The 15907-nt window shown below is 39.6% G+C and overlaps 1 protein-coding gene across 1 annotated transcript in view; it reads left to right on the top strand.

The window, feature by feature from the left end:
- The window catches only part of LOC105933956 (integrin alpha-5), a 91911-nt gene that overhangs the window by 17195 nt on the left and 58809 nt on the right, over positions 1 to 15907 (top strand). The window contains exons 2-3 of the mRNA XM_036151918.1: positions 4846 to 4970; positions 14135 to 14235. Of these exons, the coding sequence (XP_036007811.1) occupies positions 4846 to 4970; positions 14135 to 14235 (226 nt within the window). The remainder of the gene's footprint in view (positions 1 to 4845; positions 4971 to 14134; positions 14236 to 15907) is intronic.

Below are 15907 nucleotides of genomic sequence, written 5' to 3'. Positions count from 1 at the left end.
ACATCAACTGCAGCAGTTTTTTTTTTTACAGTATTTCCCGCCAAATGTCAGGCATTTTATTCATGATAAAATGGGGGAAACCCTTTGAAGGTAATATTTTTAGAAGTGTACGAAAACGTCTCTAGTTCATTCTTCTGTAATCTCACGCATCATTTAACGTCCTGTAGACAGGGCGGATAAATGCTGACTGCTCAGCCTACCCAACAGAAAGGTAGGATGGCAGTGATACAGCAAGCCAATATTTAACTTGTCTTGCTTAGAAGAAAAATGTTAAATAACCCCAGTTATTAGCTTTTGCAAAATTGAAGTGTGTGCATGTATGGTTGTCTGTGTCTCTTCGTTTCCCACTGAAAGGATAAGCGGGTATAGACAATGAATGGGTCTTTTAGTAAGTGCCATTGGTGATGTGGCCCACCATTGGATAGTTTTGGTCCACCTTCAAGACTGTGCGTTCTCTCAAGCAGTTAACAGAGCTTTTCACTGCGTAAGCTCTAGTAACACCACAGAGCTGACATACAGCGATAGCAACCAGCCACAGAGCAAGATAGAGAGCTCAGTGGCCTGCAAAATGTCATACTACAGCTACTTCAAGTGATATCCCTTTGCAATTTGTGACAATGTCCAGGTTTAACGTTTCATGATTGCATCATGAAATAACTGTGACATAAACGTCTGTGAAACCTTGGCATACGTTGGCCTGACAAGCACATCAGTTATGTTAATAAGAAACACTTCTGATTGTATTTTGCACAAATGTTGCCAACATATTGTGCTGGAAGCATTTTATTCACAGCTGATATACATTTGAAAACCAGATGTTTACATATGCTGTAAGAAAAGAAAAATGACTTTTCCCCTTACTATCTGGCATTAAATCATGCAAAAGTTTTCCCTTTTTTTTTTAGCTTGGATTGCCCAAATGATTCTTTATCAACAAATGATGTTCAAATGATGTGACAGAAATTTTTCATAACTCTCTTCATAATCAGAAGTTGCATTCTGATGGACTCGCGACCTGTCCAGGGTAGACCTCGCCTCTAACCCAATAACTGCTTTATTTTGGATAAAAAATATAAAAATGTTAAAATCTCATGTATGATTTAATTGTGTATTTCCTGAAGATTTGAAATTACACCATAATTTGATTGATTGTGGTATAGATCCCCAATTTGACCAGGCTAAAAAATGAGAGATTAGGCACACCAAAATCATTACCAGTCTATTTATTGTTTAGCTAATGCTGATGGTTATTTTAAGATACTAGTTATGACAGATGAGCTTCCTTAAAAAATCTTTAAAAATAAATATGAACTCCATAGCTGTCAGTTAGACATTCAACAATTATAGCTCATCAAAGTCAGAACTGAGGAATATTCCTTCACATACAAAGGCTTGGTGGATATTCTATCCAATCAGCTTCTCGTTTTTATGTTCTTTTAAAAGTGGCTGTTTGTGTCAGCACTCTTGTGCAATGATTTTAATGCATAGTAATTTTACTAAATGTCAAAATTACAGTTGTAACAACGTAGTAGTGGTGGAAGAGATTTACCTCAGCTTAGATGTAACAGCTGGAAACTGCTCTCTTAAAACCTCATAAGTTGTGAGAAAACTTACAAGCCCCTTTAAGCAGAATCCTGTGGTGTCATTACTTCTGCCACCTTTCTGCACTTGTTTGTACTGTAATTGTAAATGTTTGACTAAATAAAAACAGCTAAGCATAAATTTAAAGCACCCATAAGAAATGGTCCGACTCAGATGGATCTTGGTACACATGTAGAGCAGTGATGGGTATGGAAAGGCTTGGATTTACAAATTTCCCAATATGTAGCTCATACAGATGCCACAGTGCTCCAATATTGGAACTGATGGATATGTGACGTAAGTAAATGTTTTTTTAAAATCCATATCCTCACTGTTTCCAACATCCAGCCACTGTGGTATCACATACTCACATGCCATTATGGTATTCATCTATATTAAGTGCTGGTTGTCTGGCAATAAGCAGGCGTGTTGCGGGTGATTTACAAAGATTGTGTCCGCAATTAATAAGACATGCAAAACCAACTTGGTCAACCCCATTTAAATGAGTAAACTGTGTGTGCTAACACTAGTTTGAGAGTGGCCCTGAAAGAAGGATTAAGTTCTAAGCAATGGACTTGCAATTAATAATGGTAATCGTTTTTAAAAAAAATCATGATAACATTGATAATAATGCTGAATATTACTGAGAGTGCAAGTACTGTATCTCAAAGTGCTACAAAAAATAAAAAAGATTAATATAACAACAGTTAAATTTAAAGTATTAAATATCTATCAAAAAACCTGGAAAAGCTTTTCTCTGACCCCCTCTGACAGAGTTCAGTCCCGGAAGGAGCTGTATGATCAGACTTACCTCGACATTCATCTCTAAACAGCTGGATCTACCTCTACCAACTCCTCACAACAGCTGCTTGTTGATGCTCTGTGTTGTGTTGCTACCATGTTGTCTAACACGCTTGGTTCCTGGCACTGTTAAATCTGTTGTGTAGCAGCATTTGGGTTGCTACGAGGAAAAGTGACTGAGAACATTTGAATGATTTGTAAACATTGTGGGAATACTGTGACAGCTGTTTGCTGCTAACAATGCTAGAGTTGGTGTCTGTCTCCTGGATTGGCCGATTGGTGAGTTGAGAAGTGTATATATATATATATATATATATATATATATATATATATATATATATATATATATTTGTATAACGGGCTATTTCAAGGCTGGGTTACATTTGATCTGGTTGTTTAGTAACCTTTGTCAGTGAGGGAAGTTTAGTCTTATCTTTGAACGGCTAACTGCTAAGCTAACCGGATACATAAACACTAGAAGTGCGCATGTGCAACCAGCAAGCGGAAACTAGCAAGGAATGAACATGCACAGTGGCATTATGTGAGTGCGTCAGGATGATTGGCATGTGGGACAACCAATAGATAAGGTGATTCCCCTGGAACTTGAGGGACAAAGGGGTGAGTACATAGACATCATATACGTAGACGCCTCGTCGGGCGGGTTCTGCCTATGCTGCGGATGTGTCAGAGCATCTGCCATGTTGAATGTGGCAAATCTGCAGTTAGTCTGAGTCACTTAAACAGTATCGGAGGGAGTTTAATCTCAGAACATACTTTATATTCTGAATATTTTTATTTTTGTAATATTACGAGTTTATTTTCATATCCCTTTGGCTTCATTCTCCTGACTTTACACTCGTAAAGAATAAAAATAATTAAAAAAATCTAACCTGGCCCTATTACTGCAGGACTGAGATAGTTCTGCAAACTGTGACTATTCTGGAAATGTCCACCCTTAATTCTCATAATATGACATTTTTCTCATAATATTACCACTTCTGTCTTTTTTTTTTTTACTTTATTGTCCTAGGACTTTTTTTCTCATATTAGTAACTTTCTCTTTATTATTCTCCCAGAGCGTCTGTTCCTAATCTGTGACTATACCAGATCTTAAAAGGTTCACATGTGAAACGGTTTTAGGAAATAATAATGAAGACCACAATTGACTTTTATATTCATAACACACACACACACACACACACACACACACACACACACACACACACACACACACACACATATATCTATATCTATCTATATATCTATCTATATATATATATATATATATATATATATATATATATATATATATATATATATATATATATGTATATGGCTAAATTGGACCAGCCTGGTGGCCAATTTTCATTAAATGCACATTGAACCAATAAGAGCAGAATGTGATGGTCCAATTAGCAGGGTAAGAGCACAGTTTTGCTCAAAATATTGCAATGCACACAACATTATGGGTGAAATACCGGAGTTCAAAAGAGGACAAATTGTTGGTGCACTTCTTGCTGGCGCATCTGTGACCAAGACAGCAAGTCTTTGTTATGTATCAAGAGCCATGGTATCCAGGGTAATGTCAGCATACCACCAAGAAGGACGAACCACATCCAACAGGATTAACTGTGGACGCAAGAGGAAGCTGTCTGAAAGGGATGTTCGGGTGCTAACCCAGATTGAATCCAAAAAACATAAAACCACGGCTGCCCAAACCTCAACTCTCCTGTTTCCAGCAAAACTGTCCGTCGGGAGCTCCACAGGGTCAATATCCACGGCCGGGCTGCTATAGCCAAACCTTTGGTCACTTGTGCCAATGCCAAACGTCGGTTTCAATGTTGCAAGGAGCGCAAATCTTGGGCTGTGGACAATTTGAAACATGTATTGTTCTCTGATGAGGCCACCTTTACTGTTTTCCCCTCATCCGGGAGAGTTACGGTGTGGAGAAGCCCCAAAGAAACGTACCACTCAGACTGTTGCATGCCCAGAGTGAAGCGTGGGGGTGGATCAGTGATCGTTTGGGCTGCCATATCATGGCATTCCCTTGGCCCCATACTTGTGCTAGATGGGCACGTCACTGCCAAGGTCTACAGAACCATTTTGGAGGACCATGTGCATGCAATGGTTCAAACATTGTATCCTGAAGGAGGTGCCGTGTATCAGGATGACAATGCACCAATACACACAGCAAGACTGGTGAAAGATTGGTTTGATGAACATGAAACTTTCTAAATCTTCTTATGCTGCTTCAAACATCAGGGGTCACCAAATATATTCCAGGCATAAAGAGCCTGACTGCATGGTACCTAAATAATTGGCCAATATTTATTGCAGTGCAGGTCTTAGCGATATACATTGTTTTTGCAATAGTTATATTGGGATATATTGTGCAGATGTACTGTTAATCAACTTTTTGATTGTTTTTCTGCTGCTTGTAAGACTGTTTACTTTTCTTTCTAGTATTGGTATATTAGTTGGAGCTCCGAAAGCCAACACCAGCCAGCCGGACATCACACAAGGAGGAGCTGTGTACCGGTGTTCCTGGAGCCAGAAGAACTGCAGTGTTGTCAGCTTTGACCAGCAAGGTTTGATGATTTTGTTTACACTCGATTAATGATGAATTTCGTTGCCCATTAACAGATATATGTATACGTTCTTAGGTAGCAAAAGCTAAATAAATGTTAGACTTTTTCAACTGCAGTCACAGTTTCCTTCTTTGTGTTTTGGCATATATGCAAATGTATGGGGAGAAGTAGTCAGGTGAAGCCTGAGAGCGTCAAGGAGAGATGGTGTGGTGGAGGGTTGAAGCTCTGCTGAAGAGCAGGAGAATCCATGGGTGGACACCTTATAAGGATACTTGTGGGATGATAGGATTAGGATTTGACACAGATTGGCAGGGGCACTGATGGTTGCTTGATCATTGGATGCAAGTGCACAGGGGGTGAGTCTTCCAGCTTGAACTTTCTTTTAAACTTCATTTCTGATTTGCACATTTTTGTCTGGGGCTTATATTTGGGATATTGGGTATAAAATTCACACTGTTCAACTCCATCAGGATGGGGTACATGACATCATCGTCTTGTTTTAGATTGTTAAGGATAAAACTGAAAAATGCAAGGCAATCTTTCTTCTCTGAGAGTATCAACAAAAACATTAATAATACTCGTGCTTTATTTGCCACGGTCAACAGGTTAACAAATCCCCCTGTGTGCGTGGCTTCTGAACTCCATTCCACCAAGATCTGCAATGAATTTACTGATTTCTTTACTGAGAAAATCCTAAAGATTAGAGGATCACTCTGTACATCCATATCAAGTTCACAACTAAAGCTGTCTCCAACTAGAACTTATCTTGACAAAATGTCCCAATTCAGCCAAATAAAGTACAAAAGCTTAGAAGAAATCTTTCACCAGCTAAGTTCCTCCTCCTGCTGCCTTGCTGTTTTACCCAAAGCTTTTTTTCATAGTGTCTGATTTGACTCAGATAATAAACACATCCCTTCTGTCAGGTGTTTTCCCCCAGTTCCTAAAACAACAATTATCAAAGCACTGTTGATAAAGAACAATTTGGACAAACTACTTCTGCAGAACTATAGGCCCATATCAAACCTCCCCTTTATTAGTAAGATTATTGAAAAAAGCTGTGTTTTAACAATTAAACACCTTCTTACAGTTTTTATTGATTGCTTTGACTTGTTTGAAGAAACTGGCAACCTCTCAGTCTTCATCATCACCATCCCAGCAGAGCAAAAGACACCTCTTGCAAATGAGTTAACCCATTCTCATTGGTTTGACACGTTTCCCCCACCCTTTTGCAAAACAGTTAACGCAGATGTCATTCATGCAGTCCAAACTTCATTTCTTTTGCTGTGGTAGCCAAACAGAAACCATATGTTCCAAGCTCTTAGAAACTTCTTGATCGGTGTGAAATCACTGAAGCACCTGTTTGACACTTCTTCACATAACTTTTCAATTTGCAGTCAGTCTGCAGGCCTTAAAAGGTGCCATGTTGTGTGTTGTTCTTTGCAAGCATGGATGGTCTACGGCAGATGAGAGTCAGAGTAAGAGGTAGATGGCTCATGAGAAGAGGAGTCCGAAGAAGAGGAATCTGTGTGCGAGGTAGAGGTGTAGCTAGAAGGGCTCAAGTTACAGATGAAATCCGGGCAACTGTGATTGATCATGTGGTAAATCATGGCCTTTCACTTAGAGGGGCTGGACAAAGAGTCCAACCTGTTCTCAATAGAAACACGGTTGCATCCATGGTAAGAGTTTTTCGACGGGAGTACAGGTAATGTTGCTATACAGTATATGCAGAGATATCTGTATGGAAGACGGAAGGTATATGATCTCCACCCCTAGGAGCAGATGCCCTTGCTCAATGCAATGACTGCTGCTGCCCAAGATATAGATGCAGAGCCATGTCAAGGATGGATCAGGCATGCAAGAAGACTCTTCCCTAGGTGCATCACAAGGGAAAATATTGAGTGTGATGTAGATGAGGCCATGTGGCCTATTCGTCAAGAGAGAAGAGACTAGAAGAGACAGACAGCACTAGTATCTTCTGTTGGAATATTTCATTTGTAGCCACAATCTGAAAAAAAGAATAATCAATGAAATTTGCATCACAGCATATCTGATTCTGGATTAATTTTTTGCAAGAAGGCAAATTTGACTACAAATGACACTGACATGTAAGCTGTTTACAGTTACAGTTTTTATAGATTGCTTTGATGCAGCAGTCAACTCAAAACCCACATTTTTCAAAACAGTTAACGCAGAGGCCTAAACAGTGGCACCAATGGTCAAAATTAAAAATTTTGTTTGCAAAAGGCTCCAACTCTGCCAAAACATTTAACATATGATCCAAAAGCACATTTTGCCCTCAAACAACACAACTTGCACACAAATGTTTGAGCCCTTCCAATCATTCGTTACACAAGGGGCAACAAAATACAAAACACCACACTCAATGTGAATCAGTGCAGCATTGCTGGTTCATTCTGCAGCTTACATGTCAGTGTCATTTGTAGCCAAATTTGCCTTTTTGCAAAAAAAGGATCCAGAAGCAAATATGTTGTGATGCAAATTTTATTGATTCTTCATTCTTTTTTTTCCACATAAACAAATGAAATATTCCAAAAAATGAAAGATTCCAACAGAAAATACTAGGGCTGTTTTTTCCTTCTAGTCCATTCTGTCCTGACGAATAGGCCACATGGCCTCATCTACGTCACATTCAATATTTTCCCTTGTGATGCACCTAGGGAAAAATCTTCTTGCATGCCTGATCCATCCTTGACATGCCTCTGCATCTACATCTTGTGCAGCAGCAGACATTGCATTGAGCAAGGGCATCTGCTCATAGGGGCAGTGATCATATACTTTCCATCACCATGCACTGAATAATTCCTCTATAGGAATAGATAGAGATGTATATACTGTATAGCAGCAAAACCTGCTCTCCCGTCAAACGACTCTTACAATGGATGCAACCATGTTTCTGTTGAGAAAAGTTTGGACTCTTTGCCCCGCCCCTCTAAGTGAAAGGCCATGATTTACCACATGATCAATCATAGTTGCCCAAATTTCATCTGTAACTTGAGTCCTTCAAGCTACACTGCCACCTCACACATGGATTCCTCTTCCTCATAATTTTCTTCCCCTGACCCATCTACCTCTTACTCTGACTCTCATCTGCCTTACGTTGACCATCCATGCTTGCAAGGAACAACACACTACATGGCACCTTTTATGTAAAGCCTGCAAACTGACTGCAAATTGAAAAATTGTGTAAAGAGGTGTCAATCAGGTGCTTCAGTGATTTCATTCTGAGCAAGAAGTTTCTAAGAGCTGGGAACATATGGTTTCTGTTTTGCTACCACAGCTAAAGCAATGGAGTTTGGACTGCATGAATGACATCTGCGTTAACTGTTTTGCAAAAAGGGTGGGGAAAATGAGTCAAACCAATGAAAATGGGTTAACTCATTTGCAAGAAGTGTCTTTTGCTCTGCAGAGATGGTGATGCTGAAAACTGAGAGGTTGCCAGTTTCTTCAAACAGGTCAAAGCAACCAATAAAAACTGTAAGTGAAAGGCCATGATTTACCACATGATCAATCATAGTTGCCCAAATTTCATCTGTAACTTCAGCCCTTCCAGCTACACTGCCACCTCACACATGGATTCCTCTTCCTCATAATCTTCTTCCCCTGACCCATCTACCTCTAACTCTGACTCTCATCTGCCTTACGTTGACCATTCATGCTTGCAAAGAACAATACACAACATGGCACCTTTTACGCAAAGCTTGCAAACTGACTGCAAATTGAAAAATTGTGTAAAGAAGTGTCAATCAGGTGCTTCAGTGATTTCATTCTGAGCAAGAAGTTTCTAAGAGCTTGGAACATATAGTTTCTGTTTTGCTACCACAGCTAAAGCAATGGAGTTTGGACTGCTTGAATGACATCTGCGTTAACTGTTTTGCAAAAGGGTGGGGAAAATGAGTCAAACCAATGAAAATGGGTTAACTCATTTGCAAGAGGTGTCTTTTGCTCTGCAGAGATGGTGATGCTGAAAACTGAGAGGTTGCCAGTTTCTTCAAACAGGTCAAAGCAACCAATAAAAACTGTATTGGCTACAATGACCAGCAATGGCACACTGATTCACATTGAGTGCGGCATTTTGTTGCCCCTTGTGTAATGAGTGATTGGAAGGGTTCATACATTTGTGTGCAAGTTGTGTTGTTTGAGGGCAAAATGTGCTTTTGGTCCATATTTTAAATGTTTTGGCGGAGTTGGAGCCTTTTGCAAACAAAATGTGTAATTTTGACCATTGTTGCCACTGTTTAGACCTCTGTGTCAACTGTTTTAAAAAATTTGGATTTTGAGTCGACTGCTGCGTCAAAGCAATCAATAAAAATTGTAACAATGACCAGCCCTCCTATATTGTGAAATATTACCAGATCTGCTTTACACTTCTTGCGTCTGATTTCCTGTCTGGCTCACCTGTTTTGTTTTAGAAAGTGACACAATCACGGTGCTGCTGGGAAATGTCCTGTTGACTAGAATGGCTTTTGTTTGTGACGTAACAGAGAATGCACGGACGAAGGAGTCTGTGTGAATGAGGGGTAAAAGACAGATCAGAGAGGGAAGAAGCACTGAAAGAAATGAAAAGAAAATAATACGGAAATAACTAACAATTCACCCATCAAGGCTGTTAAGATGGCTCTTTTTTTGTGTGTGTGTGTGTCCAAAACATTTATTTCTATGCCTTACAAATACTCGCATCCAACACTGAGAAAAATACCACAATCTTTCAGCGTGCTTCATCGTGTATAGGGCACACATTAACATTATGTATAAAAAAAATAAATAAAAATATTGGCTCTAACCCCTACAACATTGTTTAACAGGGGAGTCTACTACACTAGTAAATAATCATCTGTGTCCATTCAGCCATTACTGTAAAGTAGCTGAGAGAGGCTTCAGCATCCAAAGTTAGAAACTGCTGTGTTTGACCCTGAGGTCAAAAAGTCCTGCTGCTGCAACCCAGAGGTCCTTTGTTTAGAATAAAACCAGCTTTTCATGTTTTTTTAGTTTTGTTTTTTTAGTTTTAATGATTCCTAAACCCAAGCCCTAACCGCATCCTAGGTGAAAGGGTTGCGAATGCATCAGTTATTTTTGTTTTCTAAGTTGTTTTTTTCTGCTGGTCCACATGTTAAATTAGCTAAGACCCCAGAGGACGTGGGCTGCGTCCGACGCTGCTGGGGAAATAATCAGCTCCATCAGCAAGGCAGGAAGCGATATGGACCAATGTTTGAGGATCAGAGGGTGTAACTTATTGTAAGCATGCAGTTTACACAGAGCAAGTGGAAACCCAATGTACACAAATACACACCCAAAAATAGTTTACAAATATAAGCCGTCTGAGCAATGTCTGAGCGCTGAAGTAAGCTGTAACATCCAGAAGGTCTGCATGTCTCTCTGTAGACATAGGGATTCCTGGTGTGTTTGAGTCCAGGCTTCATTAAATGAATGGACACACCTTAAACGGCAATTAATCTTATAGTTTCCCAATCTTTTCAAACGCTCCCTTTGGTTCCCCCATAAAAACACTCTGATGCAAGTCGTTTCAACAAAATGTTTTTTTAAGCAACATTTTGTGGAGTTGGAATTTTGACCAAGTTGTCCAATTACAAATCTTTGCCAGGAACAAACAGACAGACTTTCTTACATATGCACCAACACTTTCTCTGTTATTGTTCCTACATTACTGCAACCACCCCTTCTAAAACCAAATCTTGACAATGAAGTACAGCCATTTGGGTTGCAGGGACAACATGGTCTCTTCAGGAGGTTTTTGTCAAGCTGTTTGATGTTGTAGAAAGCAGATTAAAGCTGCAGAACCCTTGGAATAAGGCCATAAAACATCTGTGTAAAAAGTCAACACATGAAGAACCCTCACACAGAGCGATGGCATGGTTACTAAATTAGAGAGCAGCCTCCATTTACAGATGTGGACTAATTTACGGGCACTCGTGGCAACAATGTGTAAAAACATTCAAATAAAGTTAACTTTTATGCAATATTTTGATTTCCATCTGAACTTTTGAAATAAAAAAATGTGAAAAAGTTATTGACAGAAATCGCTGAAGGTACAGTTAATGCTCCCTCTAGGAATCTCTCTAAAAATAAATGCAGTTATATATAACTGCAGACAGCGGGTAAGATTAAGACAGTTTAATAAAAGCAGATGTGGGTGAAACCAGTTTTACAGATAAGCAGTCTGGCTAGACAAGGTCAGGTAGGTTTGGTGGTCAGAATAGCAGAATCAAGGTCGGAACAAAAACAGGCTGACAGGCTGGACGAGGACAGGCAGGCTCGGTGGTCAGAAATTAGTCCAGATCGGTACACATGCAAGCAAACAGAACAAGGCAGGAAAGACAGATTACAGGGATCAGGCTGGCTCAGAATTTTCAGAGGCGAATCGGATCTCTATCAACAGGTCCATCAGAAGTATGAACGCTGGATAACATTCACCAAAAGGCTTGTAATGATCTGGCACAGAACAAAGGAGTGAAGCAGGTATAAATAGGGGAGTGAGCAGGTGAACGGAGTAGAAACTAATTACAGGAAAATCAGGTGGAACTAATCAAAGGAAGGGAAGTGAATGAGAGAACCAAACTGATAGGTTGGTGACTGGAGACTGACAGGTGAACAGATCTGACTAGCTGGTGACTGCTGACAGGGGAGTGACAAACAAACTGATTGGGTAGAGACAGAGAAGTGAGCTGACAGAATGCTGGCAGATGAAGAGAGCTAAACTAAACGCTTGCTGAACACTGACTGATAACCTAGTAAAATAAAGAAAAGTGCAAAACTAAACTGACACAAAACCCAAATCATGACAGTAATCATTGACGTTCTGTTTCCCTGGGGTATAAATTGGATGTAACACCAAGAGCCTATTCCTCTGGACGAGGGGCCAAATTTATCTTGCCACCATGCACACCAAGGAGGATGGTAAGGGAGGTTAAATAAATCTCCAAAGCTAATTTTTTGAGAACAGCAGCAACAGGGTGGCCTCTTGTGATCACCAAGACTACAAAAGAACCATTAGATGCCAACCTGTTTCCTGGGAGTAATGCTAGAGAGAAGCCATTGATGACCTACGATGAAACAATGGTATGATGGAGGATCTGTTTCTCTCCCAAAGTCCCTGGGAAGATTGTCAGAATTCATGTCATCCTGAACTCTTTGAAATACCTGAATAAATCTGGTGGATTCTGCCAGAAGACTGAAAACCTGTCATTATTGGGTCTTTCAGCAGGATAGTGATCCAAAACATATGGCCAGATCAACGCAAAAATGGTTCACCAGACACAACATCAACAATTCTCCATCGTCTCATTTCCTAGACCTAAATCCTACACAAAACCTGTTGGTTGAGCTGAAGAGAGGAGAGCTTAAGTAAGGAACCAGGACTCTGAATGATCTAGAGAGATTTTGTCAAAGAAGAAAGTTGAAAGATGCTCTTTCTCTGTACGTGCAACCTTGTTACATCATATAAGAATAGACAACATACATGCTGGCCGAAGTAGGTTGTATTAAGTATTGTCAGCAGAGGTCACAACAATTGTACCCCTGGTGATTTACTTGACATGGTATTCTAAATTAACTTGAATATGAAATGAAAAAAGTGTTACATTTTTATGTGTGAAAGTGCACTACGGCCGTAAAAGAGGAATTTAAGGTTTCATTTACAGTTTTTATTGGTTGCTTTGACACAGCAGTCAACTCAAAACCCACATTTTTCAAAACAGTTAACGCAGAGGTCTAAACAGTGGCACCAATGGTCAAAATTAAACATTTTGTTTGCAAAAGGCTCCAACTCTGCCAAAACATTTAACATATGATCCAAAAGCACATTTTGCCTTCAAACAACACAACTTGCACACAAATGTTTGAGCCCTTCCAATCATTCGTTACACAAGGGGCAACAAAATACAAAACACCACACTCAGTGTAAATCAGTGCAGCATTGCTGGTCATTGTAGCAAAAGACTGTACGCAGCTTACATGGCAGTGTCATTTGTAATCAAATTTGCCTTTTTGCCAAAAAAAATGGATCCAGAAGCAAATATGTTGTGATGTAAATTTTATTGATTCTTCGTTCTTTTTTTCCAGATAAACAAATGAAATATTCCAAAAAATGAAAGATTCCAACAGAAAACACTAGGGCTGTTTGTTCCTTCTAGTCCATTCTGTCCGGACGAATAGGCCACATGGCCTCATCTACGCCACATTCAATATTTTCCCTTGTGATGCACCTAGGGAAAAATCTTCTTGCATGCCTGATCCAACCTTGACGTGCCTCTGCATCTACATCTTGAGCAGCAGCAGACATTGCATTGAGCAAGGGCATCTGCTCATAGGGGCGGTGATCATATACTTTCCATCACCATGCACTGAAGAATTCCTCTATAGGAATAGACAGAGATGTATATACTGTATAGCAGCAATACCTGCTGTCCCGTCGAAAAACCCTTACCATGGATGCAACCGTGTTTCTATTGAGAACAGGTTGGACTCTTTGTCCTGCACCTCTAAGTGAAAGGCCATGATTTACCACATGATCAATCATAGTTGCCCAAATTTCATCTGTAACTTCAGCCCTTCCAGCTACACTGCCACCTCACACATGGATTCCTCTTCCTCATAATCTTCTTCCCCTGACCCATCTACCTCTTCCTCTGACTCTCATCTGCCTTACGTAGACCATCCATGCTTGCAAAGAACAACACACAACATGGCACCTTTTACGTAAAGTCTGCAAACTGACTGCAATTTGAAAAATTCTGCAAAGAGGTGTCAATCAGGTGCTTCAGTGATTTCATTCTGAGCAAGAAGTTTCTAAGAGCTTGGAACATATGGTTTCTGTTTTGCTACCACAGCTAAAGCAATGAAGTTTGGACTGCATGAATGACATCTGCGTTAACTGTTTTGCAAAAGGGTGGGGAAAATGAGCCAAACCAATGAAAATGGGTTAACTCATTTGCACGAGGTGTCTTTTGCTCTGCTGAGATGGTGATGCTGAAAACTGAGAGGTTGCAAGTTTCTTCAAACAGGTCAAAGCAACCAATAAAAACTGTAACATGTTTAGCAGATGTCCTGATAAATGTGCCCATCACTGCTGCCTACAGGTCCACCAGAGCTTCTTTCTGAATATACTTTTCTCCTCTGGGTTTCTGCAGGTGACCGGTACTTTTACATAAATGATGTGAAGACTCAGGTTGAGTTCAAGTCGCATCAATGGTTTGGTGCTATTGTGCGTTCCCATGGTAGCAGCATCTTGGTAAGATTACTTATGTGGCTCTGTAATTAAAACCTTGTAAAAAAAATGTTAATTTAAGCACTCTGCTAATCTTTTTGTGCTGCCTTGTTCTTTGGGACAATCTATGTTGTAACATAGATTTAAAGCTCGTCTTAAACCCCATCTATTTAACTTGGCTTTCAACACCAGCGAGATCTAGTTTAAAGTGTATGTCTTTGTTTTTAAACTACTTTTAATTATAATTATTTTTATTTTGTTGTGTTTTTGGATTGTACAGCACTTTGTATCAACTGTGGTTGTTTTAAAGTGCTTTATAAATAAAGCTGGTATGGTATGGTATGGTAATGCAGATTAATAGACATTAGAATTGCAATGGAAAAGGCATTCTCTTAAGACGACTTTCAGTGATACAAGAGCAATTCTAAAATAGTTTAGATTACATTTAATTTTAGAAGGACCCCATATAACACTGATCAGTAGTGGTGAAAAAAGTATTCTCTTTAAATTTATGTCTTGACTCCATATTTGCAGTGTTGATCCTTGTTCCATGAAACATATAAATCAGCCTGACGCTCCTGACTGACGAGAGCTCATTCTTGTGTCATCGGGTCTCGAAGTTGATCGCAATGTGCGGGTTTCTGTTTATACACCTGGGCGAAAGAATGGCAGATCCATCCTGAGTAGAAAACAGCTACTCTGAGTAGTTCTACCTCATGCTGTCATACTCTGTGTTTTCTGTTTCAGAACAGGTGATATCAATCAGGTAACTAAACTCAGCGTTTGATCAACCATGAGTTAAGCGCGAGCATGAAAGAAGTGTTAATCAATGGAATAAGATAACGCACTGCACCATGGCAATATCAGGAAATAAGAAGCCTGGAAGTGCACATTTCCCTCGAGTGGAATTAGAAATCTTTAATGACAACATAAGGAGAATATGAAGACACAATAAACAAAAAGAAACAATGCTGTAGCTGCTGAACAAAACAAGTTAGTGGCAGAGAATTGCTGAAAAAGTCAACATATGAGTAATTTGAGTGTTATTTAACAGATAATTAAAGCTGTTTTCTCACGCTGCACTCATTCAACACCCAAAAATGAGCAGGGGGGGGGGGGGGGGGGCACATTAATTACGTCTGTAGGTGCAACCTGACAGGCATTAAAAGGAAGTGGCAGCAAATCAAGATGAAGTATGAAAATACAGTTTAATCAGGTAAGGTCCAGGTTTAAGTTATTTTTATGTTTAAGTGTAATCAATTGAGAGGAAAACTATGAATGGTAAATTAAAGCTGGAAGTCTCAGAATTTGATAAAGAATAAATTCCTTCTTTCATTCTGTGTTCTTTTATTAATCTTGTGGTTCTCTGACTGGAACACCATGAAACTCTACTATAGCTGAGTGCAACAGTAACATTAGTGACAGCGTGACATACAGCTGTCTCTGAAAGATTTTCTGTTGTTATTAAAAAGCTGCTGTTGGCATAAAACGAAAGAGCAGCACAAATAAATTGTTCAGAACTGAGAGCGTTCCCTCGTTGTGTTAGAAGAGTGATATGCGGGCTGAGACTATTGAAATAAATCAATGACAGTGGCAAAAAACGGCAACGCTTGAAAATGTATGAATCCAGAAATGATAAGGCATCTAATCGGGGTCTGATCAGCCTCTCCTGACAGAGATTTCTGTGGATTATTTG

This window comes from Fundulus heteroclitus, chromosome 20, assembly GCF_011125445.2.
Source record: "Fundulus heteroclitus isolate FHET01 chromosome 20, MU-UCD_Fhet_4.1, whole genome shotgun sequence".
Classification (NCBI taxonomy): domain Eukaryota; kingdom Metazoa; phylum Chordata; class Actinopteri; order Cyprinodontiformes; family Fundulidae; genus Fundulus; species Fundulus heteroclitus.
This window is presented reverse-complemented; position numbering and strand designations above follow the sequence as displayed.